The sequence below is a fragment of the Lepidochelys kempii genome, chromosome 6 (genome assembly GCF_965140265.1).
Source record: "Lepidochelys kempii isolate rLepKem1 chromosome 6, rLepKem1.hap2, whole genome shotgun sequence".
Taxonomy (NCBI): domain Eukaryota; kingdom Metazoa; phylum Chordata; order Testudines; family Cheloniidae; genus Lepidochelys; species Lepidochelys kempii.
The window spans coordinates 67,073,918-67,094,804 of NC_133261.1; the positions used below are offsets into that span (position 1 = coordinate 67,073,918).

At 43.1% G+C, this 20,887-nt stretch overlaps 1 protein-coding gene across 1 annotated transcript in view; it reads right to left on the reverse strand.

The window, feature by feature from the left end:
* MAP3K9 (mitogen-activated protein kinase kinase kinase 9) overlaps nucleotides 1–20,887 on the reverse strand; it is an 89,782-nt gene that overhangs the window by 10,283 nt on the left and 58,612 nt on the right. Inside the window, exons 5-10 of the mRNA XM_073348505.1 lie at nucleotides 19,989–20,164; nucleotides 12,349–12,589; nucleotides 10,951–11,073; nucleotides 9,771–9,924; nucleotides 2,206–2,318; nucleotides 256–1,053 (exon numbers count right to left, since the gene is read on the reverse strand). Of these exons, the coding sequence (XP_073204606.1) occupies nucleotides 256–1,053; nucleotides 2,206–2,318; nucleotides 9,771–9,924; nucleotides 10,951–11,073; nucleotides 12,349–12,589; nucleotides 19,989–20,164 (1,605 nt within the window). The remainder of the gene's footprint in view (nucleotides 1–255; nucleotides 1,054–2,205; nucleotides 2,319–9,770; nucleotides 9,925–10,950; nucleotides 11,074–12,348; nucleotides 12,590–19,988; nucleotides 20,165–20,887) is intronic.

Below are 20,887 nucleotides of genomic sequence, written 5' to 3' on the forward strand. Positions count from 1 at the left end.
CTGGCGACCCCATTAAAATGCGGTCCCGACCCACAGTTTGAGAACCGCTGGATTAGAGTATTATTTTATTTATTATTAGTATAAAGGTAATGCCTCAGAGCCTTTGCCACAGACCATTGTGCTAGGCACTATATAAACACAGAGTACTTACTCTCTTAATGAACAAAGGCACAAGAGGGAGGAATAGGAGAACCACTGCACCAATCGTCTGGCCTTCATTCTGAAGGCTGAGAAAGAGGAGGAGGGGAAACTTACCTGTGCCCAGTGCACCAGTTAGACAGTTACTGGGAGAGCACCCATTAGCAACCAGTTCAGCCACTTTGATGGCTCCATCAGAAGGAGTTCGCCTGTGCCCCCTTTGCTGGGCATGGGAAGAGAGAGTCACATGTGTGGGAGTCAGGGATTGGTTGGGATCCTGCTTGAACCTCTCAATGCGTACATTAACCAGCGGGTTGGTAACTACTGGCAAGGGAGCCTTGACTGCCACAGGGCTGACGGGCATCTCATACACCACAATCTCATCACTGTCTGAGCGCAGCAGGGAGCGGGTGGAGTTACATTCAGAAATGGAAGACAGGGAAAGGAGGGTCAGTGAGGTGGATGGCTCGCTCAGCAGCAACAAGGGGTCCTCTTTCTTGAAGAGCTTCCGGGAAGGTGGGCTGGTGCTTCTGCGTGGTCGCCCAGCCCGCTGGAAAATACTGTCACGCTTCTTCTTCTCCTCCTTGGGTGGATCCAGCTCATCCTGGGTCAGCAACTGGCACTTGCCTGCCTCCAACAGATCAAAGCCCAGGCCTGCAGCAGCCAGCACTGCCCCGCAACCGAGCAAGGCAACCTCCCACCGCTTATGCTGGGAGCCACCTCGCTTAAGGCTATTGGTGGGCGTGAGCTGAGGGGTGCTTGTAGCAGAATTCATGGGAGTGGACTCCTCATTGGCATCACAGGGTGGGCCATCCAAGTCTCCGCTCTTCTGAAATGGGATGCAGAGGTACGATGGGGTGCGCCCAGGTGAAGGGTGCACTTTGTCTCCATTAAGACACTCGCTGTCTTCATCCTCTGTAAAGCAAATAAAACATACTTTGCATTGGCATAACATTTTCATCAGAGAATCACCACAAATATGAATGGATTACAAATATACATTACAAATATGAATGGATTAACCTTCACAAAGCATGCAAAGGAGGAAATGCCTTCATCTAAGCACTAACTGTTTAACCATAGTCAAATGTGAATAGGCTCTTCTGTCCAAGCTAGGCAATCCAAGACTGCACAAAAGACTGGCTGGTGAATCTTGCCCATATGCTCAGGGTTTAGCTGATCGCTATATTTGGGGTCGGGAAGGAATTTTCCTCCAGGGCAGACTGGAAGAGGCCCTGGAGGTTTTTCGCCTTCCTCTGTAGCATGGGTCACTTGCTGGAGGATTCTCTGCTCCTTGAAGTCTTTAAACCACGATTTGAGGACTTCAATAGCTCAGGCATAGGTGAGAGGTTTTTCGCAGGAGTGGGTGGGTGAGATTCTGTGGCCTGCCTTGTGCAGGAGGTCAGACTAGATGATCATAATGGTCCCTTCTGACCTTAGTATCTAGGAAAAAAAAAAAAAAAAGCTGGCCCTTGGGTGTGAATCCAGCACTCAAAGCTGATATAGGCTGGGAGCACTGAAAAGGTAAAGAAAAGATAAATCACATGTTCAGCTGTGACCCCTACTGGCTGACCAAGAGTAGCATTTCTGAAAAGAGCTCTTGACAGCCCTCCCAGTTGCAGCAGATTTACACCTGATAAGGGCATGAATAGAAAGATAGGGAAGGAAACAAGAACCACTCCCATAGTACTTCCTATAAGTGCAGGTGTGATCTATCCCTATGTTGCAGCACCCAAATATCCTTTCCCAACAGCATTATTAACAAGAAAGATCACAAAGTTTCTAAGGAGTGCAGAGCTACCACAGAGAGCTGGACAGTTGTTTTGAGAGGTGAGAATTGGTGAGCTGCGGAGTGAGAGAGACTGAGCGTGGAGAGATTGGAGGGGAATGAACACACAGAGAAAATCCAAAAGGAGCGATGAGAAAGAGGGCATTCCTTGGGGAAATTAAGGTGAAATAGTGAGCCACCAAAGTGAAGACATTGGAGTAAGATGCCTTGGATGAATAGAATTGCTCACTCAGGGATGCGTGCACGTGTGTGAAATGAAGTACGTGGTCTGCCCTTACCCATTTCTGCTAGGCTGGTGAATCCCGGCAAGGCAGGAGTAGTTCTCTGGACCCTCCCTAGGTTTGGAGTACTAGATGACCATTGTTTATATCCATCTAACAGAGACTTCAGGCTGGAGGAGGAAAAGACAAGGGAAAAATATGTATTACACAAGACTAATATAACTGAGTTCAAAAAATAATTAAATAAGTTAATAGAGGATGGCTAATAGCCATTGATGAACCGAAGATAATCAGAGATGCATCCTCATGCTCTGGGCATCCCTGAACCTGACTGCTAGAACCTGAGACTGGGAAACTTGATGAATTGGTTCTGTTCTGTACATTCCCTCTGAAGCATCTGCCACCAGTCACTGTCAGAAGACAGGATACTAAGCTAGATGGACCATTGGTCTGACCTAGTATGGCCATTCTTATGACTCTTCCCCCCTACATTTCCAAATAGTACTATTGTGTTTAGGACTGCAAGCCTGGGCCAATTCATCTCATAGACTCATAGACTTTAAGGTCAGAAGGGACCATTATGACCATCTAGTCTGACCTCCTGCACAACACAGGCCACAGAATCTCACCCACCCAGTAAGACATTTTGCAACAATGACATGTTTCCACCACTAAAGAAAAAAACGAAAAAGCATCTCTCCTACTGGACTACAATGTGGCAAGCACAGGGATGTCTGCTGAGAGTCAATGATGTGTGTGGGTCCAGAACTTTACAAAATACCATTTTAGCAGAACATGCAGAGGCAATTATAGAAGGTACAGAAACTAAGCAAAACTCAGTTCTTTTACCAAAATGTTGCAACTCCCATCTTAAGGCAGGTGCAACAATATATCGTGAGCAAAGAAAATTAATCTCCAAGAATATTTCAGCATAAAACACAAGCAATAATGAAAGCTGAAAATCATTGCAGGGAATGGGATGTGCCAAGGTCATGCCTTGTATATCTAACCCTGTCCAAAAAACAATTTTAGAGCAACCAGTTAACAGTGGTAATAGTCAAACGTGTAACACCAGTGCACCTTGGAATGACTTTATTTTAGACACAACAGTCAATGCAGACATATCATTGTATCATTAATTTTCTTCTAAATATGGGCCAGAACTAAAAGCTCTAATCCAAACTCAAACTTTAGAAGGGTTAGGATCTGCAGCTGAACTTTTTGTGGCCCAGATGGATCCTTACTTTCCATCCACACAAATGTGTTACCATCACATTGTTTACTTCCTGGGGCCACTGTCAAGCCACTGCGAATGTCAGAACTTTCAGTGGTGCAACTTTTTGGCACATCAGCGATCAGCAAGGATATCAGCACCCATTCATTGTCTTGTAATATCTGGCAGATTTGAAATGACTTCCTTCAAACTCCTAAAGTTATAGCTCTTCACCTAAGCTGTGAAGTGTAAGACCCAGCTAAGAGAGTCAGAAGCTGAGAGAGAGGAGATCTAACCATGTCGATAAGTCAATGTCAGCAATCTCGCTGTACTATGGATGTGTACAAATTACCTCAATGGGCTGGGAAAGAGCATGTTTAGTGGTCAGAGAATGAGAGTGCAAATCAGGAGATCTGGGTTATATTCCTAGCTGTGTTGTTGACTTGTGTGATCTTGGGGAAGTCATAAAATTCTCCTGTGCTTTGTTTCACAAATCTATAAAATGTGAATGATACTGACCTCCTCCCAGGGTTCTCATGAAGTTTAATTCATTACTGGAGGCACTCTGCACTTTTTAGTACCTTTCACCTACAATCTGGATCTCAGAGTATTATTATTACAGATTCCACTTTGTGGGTATGGATTTCCTTTACTCTTTAATTAAGGTGCTCCTATAGCTCACTGGACAGAGGACTATCTTTTTGCAGCAAGGTTGCAAAGTCTACACTTGATTTTGCACATGATCAGTTGCCTGATGACTGTTATATTTGTATTACCCTGGAACCACAAATATTATTTCCAACGTAGGGGCATAATTTTAGATTACATTAAAAGCGTTCTGTTCTCATCTGTCTTGAGATATTATCATTCTTCCACATTAATCACTCCCACTAAAGTTTGTGCAATATCCTGCCATGTGTTTGAATCCAGTCAGCGCAATGTTGATCTTATGCCCCAATGGAAGGCGTCCATGTGACTTAGCAACAAGAGTGTGATTGATGGGGTGACCTTTACAAGGACAAAATTCTATGTCACAATTTATTCATCCCAAGATGTGCTGTAACTATGTGATAAAATAACCTGGTAGCTTTAGTTATATTTAAGCATCCCACCTATATATACCTGGACAAATAAACACAGAAAAGGAGACATTAAGGAATGTATAGATGGTGAATGCAAGCAAAAAGAAGAGGGGGCAATGTGCTCACCTCAAGGGTAAATGCCAAGGCCTTTGATAAGACGATTAGTATGGAGTCTTTCTCCATGGAGTTGGAAGGGTATGTACTAGGTTCTCAATGTATACAGACAGTAAACAGCAAAACAGTGAATAATGCACAACTATTGTCAGTCTAGCCTTCACCTTCGTCCTGATATCCCTGAAGATTACAGGGGAGTTCTGGGCTGCCCTTTGTGGCACAGCACGACACATCAACTTCTTCTGCTTCTCTATGCCTCCTTCTAGACAGCTTCCTTCATAAAAAAGCAGAGGTCGAAGATTCATTGGCACTGAAAGTGAGCCTTACTTTGAATATGAAGACTAGGAGTGATCAGAATAATTCCAAGACTTTGCTGAAGTTGACTAATTATTATTTTCACCTCATTCTTACATATCACTCCCATCCAAATTACAAACATTGCTACCCACAGTCCCTGCAGGCCTGACAAGGAGACTGCTGCACAACATACATGCCACTAGGGTGCGCTTGAAAGCAGTTCAACATATAAATTCCACTTGCTAAAGCACATCATCTCTGGAACAGTACTAGCTGACAGCACTAGCAGCTAAACTACCTACTTCTCCCCCGCCCCCCACCTTGGCACCCTTTTTTATTTTATTTTATTTTATTTTTTTGGCTAGGTTTAGATTTTTTCAGTAGCCTATTTGGGTGGGAAAGTTGATCGGGTATTCATATATTTATGTTATGAGAAAGTAGTAACTACATTTGTCTTCCCTTCCCACTAGAAAACCCATTATCCCGCTCCTTGGGATTCCTACAAGCTCCTTCTTTAGCCTGAGTGTTGATTAGATGTCATTTGGTCAGTAAATTGCCAAATGTGTAATGGGATCCTTAATAATGTCTAATCTGAAAGAGAGAGTCTTCAGCAGTACACTGTCCTTTAAACACCATGATGGGGCATTGATACAATACTGACTCAGAGAAAAGTGTGTCTGCTACTGAATTTCAAACACCACTTTTTGCAGCAAATGAGTTTTCTTTGAAAGTCCCTCATCTATGTATTGATCAGGTTACGTCCTGCTTAGCTGGCGAGATCTGAAAGGGATCACAGCTCAAGGACCAATAGCTATGTCAAGGTTCCTCCCCCATTCTGAACTCTAGGGCACAGATGTGGGGACCTGCATGAAAACCTCCTAAGCTTACTTTTACCAGCTTAGGTTAAAACTTCCCCAAGGTACAAACTATTTTAGCCTTTGCCCTTGGACTTCCACTGCCACCACCGAATGTTTATCTGGGTTTACTAGGAAAGTGTTGTTTGGAAACGTCTTTCCCCCCAAAATCCTCCCAACCCTTGCATCCCACTTCCTGGGGAAGGTTTGGTAAAATCCTCACCAATTTGCCTAGGTGACCACAGACCCAAACCCTTGGATCTTAAGAACAATGAAAAAGCATTCAGTTTCTGAAAAGAAGGATTTTAATAGAAGTAAAAAGTAAAAAAGAATCACCTCTGTAAAATCAGGATGGTAAATACCTTACCAGGTAATTAGATTCAAAACATAGAGAATCCCTCAAGGCAAAACCTTAAGTTACAAAAAGACACACAGACAGGAATATCCATTCTATTCAGCACAGCTTAATTTCTCAGCCATTTAAAGAAATCATAATCTAATGCCTATCTAGCTAGATTACTTACTAAGTTCTAAGACTCCATTCCTGTTCTGTCCCTGGCAAAAGCATCACACAGACAGACCCTTTGTTTTTTCCTCCCCTCAGCTTTTGAAAGTATCTTGTCTCCTCATTGGTCATTTTGGTCAGGTGCCAGCGAGGTTATCCTAGCTTCTTAACCCTTTACAGGTGAGAGGATTTTTCCTCTGGCCAGGAGCGATTTTAAAGGGGTTTACCCTTCCCTTTATATTTATGACAAGCTACCATAAATCCATAAATGTCACCTTCAGTCCAACAGAACATTAAAATCACACAAACACTGACAACCCAACTGCTTGTGTGAAAAAGCTGAAAGTGTCTATCCCTAGGCAGAACAAAAATCTCCCATGTCACAACAGCAGGCTGAGGCCAGGTCACTCTATCAGCTGACTTGAGCATTACTAGGGGAAGTGGAGCTCAGAATTAGGAGTCTAAGGGTTTCCATCAGACACCCTAAAGTAAATATCACAAAGTCACAATGTAAATGTCATGGCACTGTTCCAAGTTATGTTCAACCTTAATCAGTCTCTGCCAGTTCAGCATATCAGCCTCTTATCAGAAATGCATATCTCTGCAGTTCATCGACAAACTTTAAAAAGGATAAAAATAATCACTGTCATTTTTCAGTGACTGGCTTTATATAAACCTGAATTTAGAATGCAGGTATTTTTTGTTTGTTTGTTTGTTTTTGTTTTTTTTTAAGAGCTCTGGCTATCAGCCCCAGGTAGCTGAGGCTCGTGCAAAAGGGATGTGCACACCCAGGAGGTGGGGATAAAAGGTACAGCCAGAGCCCCACCACCCAGGCTCAGGCTCTCCTTCCCCCTCCCTCAATCTCTGACTGGGAAGCAGCCCAGCCTTGGGCTCTCCCCCCACCAATATCTCACAGGGAGGCAGCCTGGGCTCTCCTTCCTCCCCACACCCAATCCCTCACCTGGAGGCACCGGGGCTCCAGCTGTCAGCCCTGGGGTGGCAGCAGCAGCACAGAAGTAAGGGTGGCAATGATGCGCTAAGTCTGCTGTGAAAAGTGATACGGACGAATATCACTTTTTACATTGCCATCCTTACTTCTCTGCTGCTGCTTGCGTAGTGCTGCCTTCAGAGCTGAGCACCAGTGAGCAGCCGCTGCTCTCCACTCTCTTCAGAGCTGGGTGGCAGTATATGTATGGGGGGGGGAGGAGGAGGGAAGAGTGTAAAGGATTACAGATACACAGAACGGGGGCCCAATCAAATAAGTTTAAGAACCACTGATCTAGTCTGACCTTTGGTATAACAAAGCCCACAGAACTTGTTTGAAAAAATTCCTAGAGGATATCTTAGAAAACCATCCAATCTTGATTTAAAAGTAGCCAGTGACTGAGAATCCACCACAACCCTTAGTAAATTTTTCCAATGGTTAACCACTCTCACTGTTAAAAATTTATGCTTCTCCCCACACACTCTGAATTTGCCTAGTTTCAACTTCTAGCCATTGGATTGTGTTATATCTTTCGCTGATAAATTGAAGAGCTCGTTATCAAATATTTGTTCACCACGTAAGTACTTCTATTGAACTCAAGTCATCCCATAACCTTCTCTTTGTTAACCTAAACAGATTGAGCTCCTCAAGTCCATCACTATAATACAGGTCTTTTAATCCTTTAATCATTCTCATGGCTCTTCCCTGATCCCTCTCCGATTTATCAACTTACTGTAACTTGTGTGGTTGTTTTTTTTAAATCCCTGTTGGAAAAGACACGGCAAAGGATAAAGGAGATAAGGATTCAAGATGACTTGGCAGAGAGCTATGTAGGCAACTAAAATGACAAGAATGTTGCTAGCCAGGATTAAAGAGCACTGGCACAGCTCTGTGGGAAAAGCTTACAAGGGGATTTTTCACCTATGTCTGGCACTTAAGTGAGTGAGCCTTAAAATTTACCTTTAACTAACCAAAAAGAAAATAAAAATGGGTAGTGTGCCTCAGAGTGACTGCAGCTTATTGCAGCTCTGTTTGCATTGAACAGCCTCTCAGTCTGGCATGATTTAAATGAGCAGCAAGGGCTCATCATATATTCACTGCATTGCCCATTCAGCAAAATAGTCGCCATGTTCCAGATGCTGCTCTGTATGATGCTGTGACCTTACTGAGTTCATCTGTAAGAGACAAAAAGTCAATCACAGAGATAGCATCTCAGTTTTGCAGGGAACAGGATTAAGTTAATTTCAGCCACTCTTAGCAAACTGGCAAATCCCATCCTCCTAGCTCCCTGTGCACAATAGATGCTTCACCCTTTCCAGCTGTTGTTTTGCAGGGGAAGAAGTGGAAGAGATGAAGAGGCTTTCTCTCAGAGTTCCAACAAAAGGCTTCTGGACTTCAAGGCAGAAGTATTTTTCTACCATCAACATTTTTTCCTCCCCCTTTTAAATTTAATGCTGGTGAAAGGCATGGGACTATGTGATAAATAAAGGAATTAATTCTCAAGAGTTATCTACAGAACAGACACAGCCTGAGCAGTGGCCATGCAAGCTCTCTCCACACTGTCCTGCTAATATGCTTCAAAAGCCTGGGCTAGAAAGACCACCGTTTAAGGGAGATTGTAATGTAATTTCCATGGACCATTCAATCCTTGGCTTTTCTGAGGAGGGCAATCAATGCCAATTTTGGTGGGCAGGTTTATTATATGGACACTTGTCTTCCAGGAATTTGGCAAACTGACAGACACCAGACTCATTTCAGATAGGCTACTGACCAGCTATCAAACTAGCAACCTAGGGGTGAAAGGTTCTTTATCCAACCTTCAAACCTGTTAGGCATCCAGTCACCTCAATTTTTTTTTAATCATATCATTAAAAATAAATACTAATCTTTTAAGCAGCATCACAAAAATGCTGAGGTTTGAATCCTGGTATACTGTCTTCAGGTAAGACTGGAACCACAGAGTAGAAATCAACAGCAGCAGACTTGGCACAACATCTCTACAAGTATACACATACTTTTTAAAAAGGTTGAAAAAATACTTATCTGGCTTCTCCAGTCCCAGTTAAATAATACTACACATGAGAAGGAAAATATGTATTTGAAGGGTGTAAATATGAAGGATGGAGAAGAATATTTCAGGGTAGTCCAAAGGGGGTATAATTAGAAGCTGGAGGATATCGAGTTACAGAAAATTTAGACTGAATATCAGGAAACGACACCTAATATCTGAGAGTTATTAGCTGTGCAATAGTCTCCGAAGCAAAATCGAAGAAGTCCCACCACTTTAAAACTACACTGGATAAAGTTCTGGAAAGCACACTGAAAATAACAATCCTGCACTGGACCTCTGAGGATGGATTAGATGTGACTTTACCTCTTTCTTCTATCTCTAATGTCTATGAGACTATGGATAAATAATTATTTCAGCCGAAAAGTGTGGCAGCTCTGCAGGACAGAGCTGGAGTTTTACCAGGCAGCCCTTCTGAGAACCAAGTGCTCATAAGCAGCTTTAAAGTTCAGAAAACTTTGGCCATTCACACTTCCCCCTGGACCCAGTCCTGTTTGTTCTTACCCATCTTCTCCTGCAGCTGTCTCCCTATGACAAAGAGAACTTGGTCCCCAGGTACGCCCTTTCTTCTTCTGGCTTCTCTTCTCTTCCTCCTCTTCTTCCTCCTTCTGTAGACCTGAGTTGCAGCCCCAAGCTTTGCTGCTTTCTCCAGGTGTCACTATGGAAACCAATAAGGGAGAGGGAGGGAAAGGATGGGCATGTGGGGCAGGAAAAACACAAAATGCTGCCTGCACCTCCTGAGTGGCAATGTACCACTCTTCAGCACTGGTGAAAAGAGAAGTAAGGCACAATGCTACAGACCCTGAAGGAAATGTATTAACACCACTTAACCAACCACCTGAAGAGCGTGAAGTGCTCACCAACATCAAACGATTTAGCCACACAACACTCACATGATACAGATAGATTTGTTTTAATCCTTATTTTAGAGATGGAGAAACTGGCACAGAGGTTAAGTAGCTTGCCTAGGGGTCACACTGGAAATCTGTGGCAAAGCAGGGAATAAAACACAAATCCAAAAGGGGTATGGCAAAGGCAAAGGCTATGAAATCCTCCCTCATCATGCCTCAACCCTGAGCCGGAAAAAGCTCCCAGAGAGGCCTTCATAGCCTATTTAATCCTTGGGTTCTCTTCTAAAACTGCCAACAAGAGAATAGAAATCCAACTCTCAAGATGCTGAGACCCACGCTAATCACTAGACAACACTACCGTCATATTGCTCTTCAAAATGTACTTGTGTCCCCTGTAAGGTCTCCACTTCCCGTCTGCTTGTTATGACAGGGCCACATTCCCACACCAATTGCTTTCATTTTTCTTGAAATGTTTTTACTAAACAATTTCCATTCCTTTGCCACACACTTCTCTTTCAGCCTATCCATCTGATCCACCTCAAGAATACATTCTGAACTTGCAAATATAAATTCCATAAATTCAGTTATAGCAAGCAGGCTGTATCCCTGAGAAATATACTTCCAGTACAATCAATCAGCAAGTGCCCAGAAACACAAACAAGTGAGGCTCAATTTCTGGGAGAAGGAACATTCCCCACCACCACTCCCCACAGTTACACTTCATTCAGGAAGTTTCACCATCTTTTCCTAAACAAGACCCAAAAATCCCCACTGCAGTGCCTGCTAGGCATATTATATTCTTCCCATGTTCAATGCTATAGCAAGCTCCTTACACTGTATGGCCCTGAGTCTGGGAATAATGGTAGGACTTGCAGGAGGACTGGAACAACTACTGATCAAACTTTTCCTTTTGTCCATGGTTGGAGATGCCTGCACAGTGAACTTGTGCTGGAAATCTGTTAAAAAAAACAGTCACAATTAAAATACTCATTCATGAAACACAACAAAGATTATTAATTCTTTCTCGTACCTTTGCAGAATGGCACCAGTGTTTCAGTGCATTTTTGCAGGCACATAAACCCCCAATTTGCACACACCCCTAATGCAGCCTGAAGATTAGTGCTTTGCATCTGGACATACAGCTGCAAAGGAGCAGCATATAAATGTGTCTAGTTGGGGACTGACATTCCTACCCATATGTACCTGCATCATTTTTTAGGTAAAAACCTTTTCATCTCATTTCCCAAAGAGACTTCTGGGGCAAGCAAAAATTCATGAAACAAATGTTTACAAGATGGTTATTATTAAAAATATAATCTACCACATCCACTCTCCCCAACTCTCAGTCTCCCTTGAGAGACAGAGTTAACAGTGCAGTACATGTTAAGAACCATCTATAACATGGCTGCCAACTCTGGGTGAATTATATAATCAAACACACGCAGCTTTCCGTTTCTTGCCAGTTTGGAACTCCAAGCAATTTGCACATTCGGTACCCTCTCTTATCACAATGGACTCACTTCCATCGACAGCCATCCTCATTTTCCCACCCACTTTCCCAATTGTTGACCAACCAAGTGACATTTTCCATCCAGTCTTGAGGGAATGAAGCAACAGTCTAATTCTGTATTTATTTGCTAAATAGTAATGCTGAGAAGTTGAGTGCTGTAGTCTTCATAATCTTCCCTTAGCTACCCAACATGACTCAAGAGTCCCAAGGTCATTTCCCACACCAGCAGTGCAATGGGCTATGGTTGCTGTTCTGATATCAAACATACCCACATCAGCTTTATTTAACAATAAGACGACTCCAGAATAGACACTTCCACCATTTTCAGGTAATACCTTCAATGAAAGTGTGCATTTGGGGTGTTGTTGAACTAAATGTTGCATTGATAGTTAAAATTAAGATTTTGCTTTAAAAGTGAACTTCCTGATACCAGCTGCAGACTAGTAATACGTGCTACAAACACTCAAACATTCAACATTCCTCTTCACCCATATCCTTACCCTTTGGACAATGTTAGTCACAGTGCACCCTATTGCTACCATTTCCTGTGTTTTTCCCTACAACCACTGACCTTTAATTTCTTGATGCCAAAGAGGCTGGGATTTCTTAAGGCACATCTTGTGACCATTCTATGATTGCAGGCACAAAGCAGCAACATTTAACAGAAACTCATTTGGCACAAGAGGACCCCCCTACAACCCAGCACTGCAGCATCACTGACCTGAAGGGAGGCTGATGCGATTGCCATCTTTCAACTTAAGACGGTTTTTCTTGAACTTGCCCATGCGCTTCTTCACCTGAGGCTTCTCCTGGCACAGCTGGTGGATAATGATGTTGAGCTCCCTTTCCAGGATGTCAATCTCACGTTCTGCCAACTCCTGCTCCCGCCGCCGCAGCAGCTCCTCATGGTTCTTCTGCTGGAGTGCAGCACGGGTCAGCTCCTCCTCCCATGTGCGCAGCTCCTGCAGGGAGGAAAGAGAGGAGAATTCTATAGATTACAAGTATGACATATGAGTTCTGAAATTATTCTATCTACTAGAGGAGCAAATCCAAAGATGGCTGGAGTTCATTACTGGCCTGGTTCACACGCTCAGCAAGGAGGCCAAGGAGTGAAGTGACAGAGACTGAACTCCACTCTCCCCCTGCAAAGCTGTCCCTGCAGCTCAGGGTTGAGGCGCCTTGATAGGGCAATGTGGGAGAAGCTTATTCTGCTGCTGGTCATGAGGTGTCTGATCTGTTATTCAGTCTCTACAGAGGTAAGCCAGGCACCTTTCAAACACTATACTGACTGTAAAAATAAAATAAACAGTTGAACCTGGAAGCTTGTTTTCCAGGTATTTGAGAGAGTGGGAAGGGGAAAGACATGGGACATGGCAGCTTATTTTTGCAGGATTTGTTCAGAATTTCCAACTGTTAACTCCCCCTTGTTTTCCTGCCTAAATCAGCATCTACATTAATTTGTTTAAATTGACTTCAAAGCAGTCTAAAAATTAAATGTTCCCATCTAGCGCATCATAAGACAGAAAACAAAACAAAAAAACCTAGCTCCAACATAAGGCAACCAAATGGAGCAACTAGAATTACTGGTGCAGGAAGTGAAACAAGATATAACAGGGATAACAGAAACATGGTGGAATAGTAGTCATGACTGGAGTACAGGTACTGAAGGGTATGTGCTGTTGAGGAAAGACAGAAATAAAAGGTATAGGCAGTGGAGTAGCATTGCATATTAATCACAAGGCAGACTATAAAGAAATTAGAAGAGATGGAATGGAAAGACAGAATTTGTTGGGGACCAAAATCACTTTGGGGAAGAAAAGTAACAGAGGCTCCAATGAGATAGTGCTTGGGATATGCTGCAGCCCCAAAGGATCCTATTTGGACATGGATAGAGACAACTAATATCTTTAATGAAATAAGTACTAGTAGGAATTGTGTGATTATGGGAGGCTTTAATTTCTAAGATATAGATCGAAGGACAAGTGCTACTAATAACAGTTGGGCCCAGATATTGCTCGATGTGATGGCTGAAAGTTTTCTCCACCAAATAGTCACCAAACCAACAAGAGATGACGCCATTTTAAATTTGGTATTGGTAAGCAACAAGCACCTCACAGAAGAACTGGCTATAAAGGACAACTTTGGATCAAGTGATCATAAACTAATTTAGTTGACACTAAATGGAAGGATAAACAAAAATAGGTCTGCAAGTAGGATCTTTGATTTCAAAAGGGTAAACTTTAAAAAAAAATTAAGGGAAGTAGTTAGGGAAGTGGACTGGACTGAAGAACTTAAGGATCTGAATGTGAAGGAGGCTTGGAATTACTTTAAGTCGAAGTTGCAGAAGCTGTCTGAAGCCTGCATCCCAAGCAAGGGGAAAAAATTCATAGGGAAGGGTTGCAGACCAAACTGGATGAACAAGCATCCCAGTCATCTTATTAAGAGAAAGCAGAAAGCCTACAAGGAATGGATCAACAAGGAAAGCTACCTCTTGTATGTCCCAAAGTATAGGAGAAAAGTGAGAACTGCCGAAAGCTAAGCAGAGTTGGAACTTCCAAAGGAAATTAAAAACAATCATAAAAGATTATTTAGCCATTTAAATAAAAAGGAAATATGGAAAGAAGGGGGACCACTAAGCACTGAGGGTGGAGTGGAGATTAAAGATAATCTAGGCATAGTCCAACACCTAAATGAATACCTTGCCTCGGTTTTAATAAAGGTAATGAGGATCTTAGGGGGTAGTGGCAGGGTGGCTAATGATAACAAGCTTACGGAAGTAGAAATCATATGAGGTGGAAGCTTATAGGACCAAAAGTTTATAGGACCAAATTGGCAGGCCTGGATGATCTCCATTCAAGAATATTAATGGAACTGGCACATGAAATTGCCAGCCCTACAGCAAAGGATTTTTAATGAATCCATAAACTTGGGGGTTGCACACTGTGACTGGAATATTGCTAATATAGCACCTATTTTTAAGAAAGGAAGCCACAGGCCCATTAGTTTGGCCTCAGTTGTATGCAAGGTTTTGGAACAAATTTTGAAAAATGAAGTAGTTAAGGACAGAGGTAAATGGTAACTGGTATAAAATACAACATGGTTTTACAAAAGGTAGATTATGGCAGACCAACGTGATCTCTTTCTTTGAGAAGATCACAAATTTTCTTGACAAAGGAAATGCAGTAGATCTAATCTACCTGGATTTCAGTAAGGCATTTGATACAGTTCTACATGGGAAATTATTAGTTAAATTTGAGAATACGGGATTGATACGAGAATTGAAAGGTGGATAAAGAACTGGTTAAAAGGGAGACTATACTGGGTCATATTGAAACGTGAACTGTCAGGTGGAGAGATGATACTAGTGGAGTTCCTCAGGTATCCGGCTTGGGACTAATCTTATTTAACATTTTCATTCATCACCTTGGCACAAAAGTGGCCAATAAAGTGGACTAAAAAAAAAAGTGGACTAATAAAATTTGCAGATAACTCAAAGTTGGGAGGTATTGTCAATATGGAGGAGTAGAGGCGGGTTAAGGTTTCGTGGGGCCCTGGGCCAGACCAAGTGGGGGCCCCTCTTCACCCCTCCTTCCACCCACAGTCCCACCCACAGTCCCACCCCAATCTGTCCCTCCCTGCACCGCTCTGCTGTGTTCCACACACAATCAGCCCTATTCTGCTCCCCTCCCCCAGGAGCTCCACAACCTTGTTCCTTTCTGTCCCTCAATCCCCCCACTGCAGCCCCAACACCAGAGAAGCTCTGTGCCCTTCCCCCCTGCCATGGCCCCAGACCACACCTGGGAGTGAGAGCTCCCCTGGCTCTGAGGCCCGCAGCAGGGAGCTGGAGCTCCTCCAGTCCCAGGGCTATAGTTGTAGTTTGACTGCTATATTTGGGGGGGTGGGGGTAGGGGGGCAAAGCGCGCCCATACACACGCACACATGCACGCTGAAGCCAGTCCCCTTGGTTCACTGGCTCTCGCTTTCCGCCTACAGTGCTACCTGGGCTGCTGGTGCTGGGGGGGGACAGGATGGCGTAACAGGGGAGGCCCCAGCTGCTGCTGGCAATCACTCCTGCATCGGCAGCTGCAGCAATGTCCCTGTTCTGGTGTTGCTGCGGTTGCCTCCCTGCTGGAGCTGCTGGTGGCCCAGAGAATGCCACATGCTGGGCTCCTACTTCCCCCCACCCATTCCTGTATCCCCTTCTCTTCCCCATCTCCTTCCTCTCCCCTTCCCTTCCCCTCACCCCACCTCCCTTGCTCTGCATCCCTCCTACCTCTCTGCAGGCACTCACGGTTGTAGAGGAAACAGGATAGCAGTAGGACCCAGGAGGTGGTGTCCAGCTGCTAAGGCAAGACCCAGAGCGTAAGGGAAAAGCTGCTCCGTCCACTCCCTGTGAGCTGAAACATGCCGGGGAGCAGGGTCGGGTTGCAGGGGCACCCATTTTTCCAGAGTCCCCCAGTTGGCCAGGGCCCTGGGGCCCATCGGCCCAGTGGCTAATCCGCCACTCTGGAGGAGGACCGGAATATTCTACAAAATGACCCTGAAAACTGGAATAATAGAAATGAGATGAAATTTAATAGTGCAGAGTGCAAGGACATGCCTTTATGGACTAACTGCAAGAATTTTTGCTATTAGCAGGGGATCTATCAGTTGGAAGTGACAGAGGAAGAGAAAGACCTGGGTCTACTGGTCGATCACAAGATGACTAAGAGTCACCAATGTGATGTGGCTGTGAAAAAGGCTAATGCAATCCTAGGATGCATCAGGCGAGGTATTTCCAACAGAGACAGGGAAGCGTTAGTATCATTGTACAAAACACTGGTGAGACGTCATCTGGAATACTCTGTGCACAGTTCCAGTCTCCCATGGTTGAGATAGATGAATTCAAATTGGAACTGGTGCAGAGAAGGGCTACTAGGATGATCAGAGGAATGGAAAACCTATCTTATGAGAGGAGACTCAAGGAGCTTGGTTTGTTTAGCCTAACAAAACAAAGGCTGAGGGGAGATATGGTTGCTCGCTATAGATACATTAGGAGGGATAAACACAAAAGAGAGGAGTTATTGAAGTTAAGGGCCAATGTTGGCACCAGAACAAATGGATATAAACTGGCAATCAACAAGTTTAGGCTTGAAATTAGATGAAGGTTCCTAATCATCAGTGGAGTGAAGATCTGGAACAGTCTTTCAAGGGAAACAGCAGGGACAAAAAACCCAAATGGTTTCAAGACTGAGGTTGGTAAGTTTGTCGAGGGGATGGTATGATGAGATAGGCTACATGCCATCGTAGACAATCTGCAACTGCTAGAAGTAAATCTCTCCAACAGCCAGAGATGAGACAATAGATAGGGAGGGCTCTGAATTACTACAGTAAATTATTTCCCAGATATCTGGTTGGTGGGTCTCATTGATACACTCAGGGTCTAACTGACTGCCATATTTGAGGTTGGGAAGGAATTTTCCCCCAGGTCAAGTAGGCAATAGAGCCCCACGGTCTCTGCCATTCTCTGATGCTTGGGTCACTTGCTCTTTGAATTAGAGTAAATGGTGAATTCTCTGTAACTTGAAGTCTTTAAATCATTATTTGAGGACTTCAGTAACTCAGCTGAGATTATGGGTTTATTGCAGGAATGGGTGAGTGAGGTTCTGCGGCCTATAATGTGCAGGACATCAGATTAGATGATCACGATGGTTTCTTCTAGCCTTAAAGACTGAATCTATGAGCTCTAACACAAATCTATACAATAACATTATCAAGAGAGATGAAGTGAGGTTTATTTGTTTCCTTTTAAATGTTCATTATATAGAGGTCGTTCCTATCAATTCATGGTAGGGTGCAGCATCCCTGTGAACATGGAGGACTTTAAAGTTAACTTTTCACCTTGCCCTTTGTTGATGAAATGGATCAATTGGAATTAATTGTTCCTGAGATCTCTAAATCCTTTGCTCTCCCCATTACATTCCTTCCTTCTCACCACAAGGACAAAAGGTTTCAGAAAATCACAGAATAATTATCTCCAGTTGGTCAATTTCACTGCAGAGGTAAAAGTTGAAGAGTTCAACTTTAATTCCTTTTGGTTTGGAAGCATACTGTTAAATTTTAAACACACTTTTAAACTGATTTTCTCTCTCTCTCTCTCTCTCTCTCTCTTTCCTTCTCTTTCTTTTCTTCTGTCTTTTTTTTTTGGTAACCTCACTGTTATCTGTAATACCGTCCTACAAGCTTGATAATAAGCTTTATTAAAAAAAAAAACACACTCGTTGTCAAAGTAAGTATTCTTCAAAATGTCCTTTTCTAAATGCTATAGATGATTCACATTTTTCCTTCTATAATAGTAGCACCAGAAGCTCCAATTGGGATTGGGGACCCACTGTGCTATGCACTGTACAAACAGACGGTTCCTGATCTGAAAAATTTAAGAAAAACTACACATTTAAATAATTTTAAAATTTAATTCTCACAATTGATGGTTTTGTTTACTGTTTGCAGATCACTAAGACTGGACACTGAACTTGGACTAATTAGAGTGAATTCATTTTCTGCCTCTAAAGCACTAACATAATCCTGTTGTACCACGTGTACCAACGGACACCACCACCACATGTAATTTAAAAAAAGTTCTTAACACATTCCTAGTTACATAAAGGTTTTTTGGTTTTTTTTTTTGGCTGGTTTAAAAAACACAAACCAACAGAGAGCCCCTTCTCACTCAACCCCTAAATTAACATTTGAGCCTAAAGCAAATTGACCTTTAAGTGACAATTTCATTATAGATAAGCTCATCATTCCCTTAACTTTGGTTAGGCATATATCCACCAGCCCAACTGGTGGACATATTAAGTCACTCCATTGTAATACACTGATGGAGACTTCGTCCCCCCTTTTTATACTGATCATAGTAAGCAGATGTTCTACAAGGGCAGTAACAGAGCTGCTGCAGTTTATGTTCACTTTTCTGACAGTACATGAGAACTCCACCCCCATTCACTGAGCATCCTTCATTTTTGGTGACGGACATCCCCTTGTCCTTACTATCCTCTAATGCTGTCTCCACTTAGTCTGCTGCCACACTCAATCACCCAGCGTTTCTCTTACACTTACTAGAGAGCTCAGTGCTACTACGGAGAAGGGGAAGGCGGAAAAGGGAAGGCAAAGGGACCTGCTGGTGCATTCCAGGAAAACAGAGGAAACAGGGTAGGGAGTAGCCGGGCGACAGCTGCTTCAGTGACTCCAATGACTATTTGTAGCAGAGACCATAAAGTATATGGAAGGCAGATAGCTTTTAAGTGAGCCAGCCACCAGCTGTGTTTCTTTTCCCCTGGCCTTGCATCAGTTCCAGACACACTGAGAACTCCTGCAATGGGGAGGGGGCAAATCAGGGTACAACAGCTCTATCTACTTGAGCTTCTCTTCTCACTGATCCATCCTCTGAAGCTATTTTCATTTTGTTTTTTTTTACTGTTGCTCTTGCCTGTTGACAATCCCTATGGTCTCAAGATCAGAGCCTGGGGAGGACAGAGATTAGAGGCTCCATGTGTCACAATCTGGTCACTGATACTGCAGGCCATATGGTGCAGGCCAAATCCAGTACATTTTAAGTGTATGTGTGTAATTGACACCTAGAACAGCACTGCAAAATTTAGTGCCATACCAACTAAATCAATTAAGTGGGAAACTTGTATGATTGGTGATAGAAATAGGTCAATACCATTACTAGCATGATTATGTCAAGAGACCCCTAAAAACACAGGCATACTGACATTTCTAAAAGCTTCCCGATTACATGATGAGCTGACCTAATTCCCTACAAAGAGTCAAATTGGGCTGACAGATGTACCTTGTGCTCCAGTATCTGAAATATAATTTTTTTTAAAAATGTAAGTCTCTAGCCCTTGTGGTTGTGACCAAAACCTTGAAAAGATGACCATCGTGTAACCAATACTGATGTTTGCTTGAATTTTCAGGCAGCTTGAAACAATAGCTCTGAGAATGTGAACTGCCTCTTCCATATTATTTGGGTGTTGACATATAAGCCTAATGATAATGTATTTGTCATGATTGTTAACAATTTCATTGCCAGGTGACACATGGAAAAATGGAGAGGAACTACCATATTATGGAAAATCTTCAGTATTTGTGACTGGACTCTCATTTTGATGTCACAAGCGGACAAGGTTTAGGTGTGGACACAGCATGGAAGAGTACTACAACCTATTTTGTTCCCATTCCAACCCCTTTATGTACATATTAAAAATGCCAGTAAAAGAAACCAACACACAAAGATGATACTGTTTAGGCCGTGAAACTAGACAAGATCACAGTCCAAGATCACATGAGAGTGGAATGTTTTTCCCTGTTTACCTTCTCTTTGGCCCTGAGCTGATCAAACATCTCCTGGATCTCATGTTTCCAGTCTTCCTGCAAGGAGTGGAAGGAATCTTTGGGCATTTCAAAGAAGCCAGACTCCTCTATGGTAGTGAGCTGGTCTAGTATATTGGCGAAAGATGGTCGTGAGTGTGGGTCAGAATTCCAACAGTCTAAAACAGGACAAAAGCAAGCAAGTTGTTAAACATCAGAATAAGGAGGTTAGAGACTAAGCAGGTGGCAAGTTGTGTTTACTCCTTCTGACTGGCTAAGAATTGTGCATTATCACATTTTTGTTACCCGGCCTCTCCCATCCCCCAACCTCATCCTCATGTCTTCTCTTGTAGACTACGCTCTTTGGGGCAGGGACTCCCTTTTTAAATATGTCCTGATTTGGTGGCTTCTAAATGCTACTGAAATATAAATATTAAATAAATAAAATACTGTTAGAGACTGACTCAGTTTATAGATAACTACACTACCAAGCTTGTTAAAAACCACACAGCATAAATATTTTCCCCAAATACTTTGCTTAAAACTCTAAGTGGTTATAGAACAGAGACTGATTTTGCTGTTGAGAGCATAGCTCGGCATAGAGAAGCAAGGGTTAGTATAAGCTTCTTCTGCACTTTACTGCAGAGTTAATTGGGTGAATGGTACTTAAATTAGCCTAGACTGGGGTGAGCAGCCACAATACAAAGCCATACCCAAGTTACTGTGTCCTCATTGGTGCTGTGCTCCCCCATTTGTGCTGCTAGGACTTAGAATAATAGAATATCAGGGTTGGAAGGGACCTCAGGAGGTCATCTAGTCCAACCCTCTGCTCAAAACAGGACCAATCCCCAATTTTTGCCCCATATCCCTAAATGGCCCCCTCAAGGATTGAACTCACAACC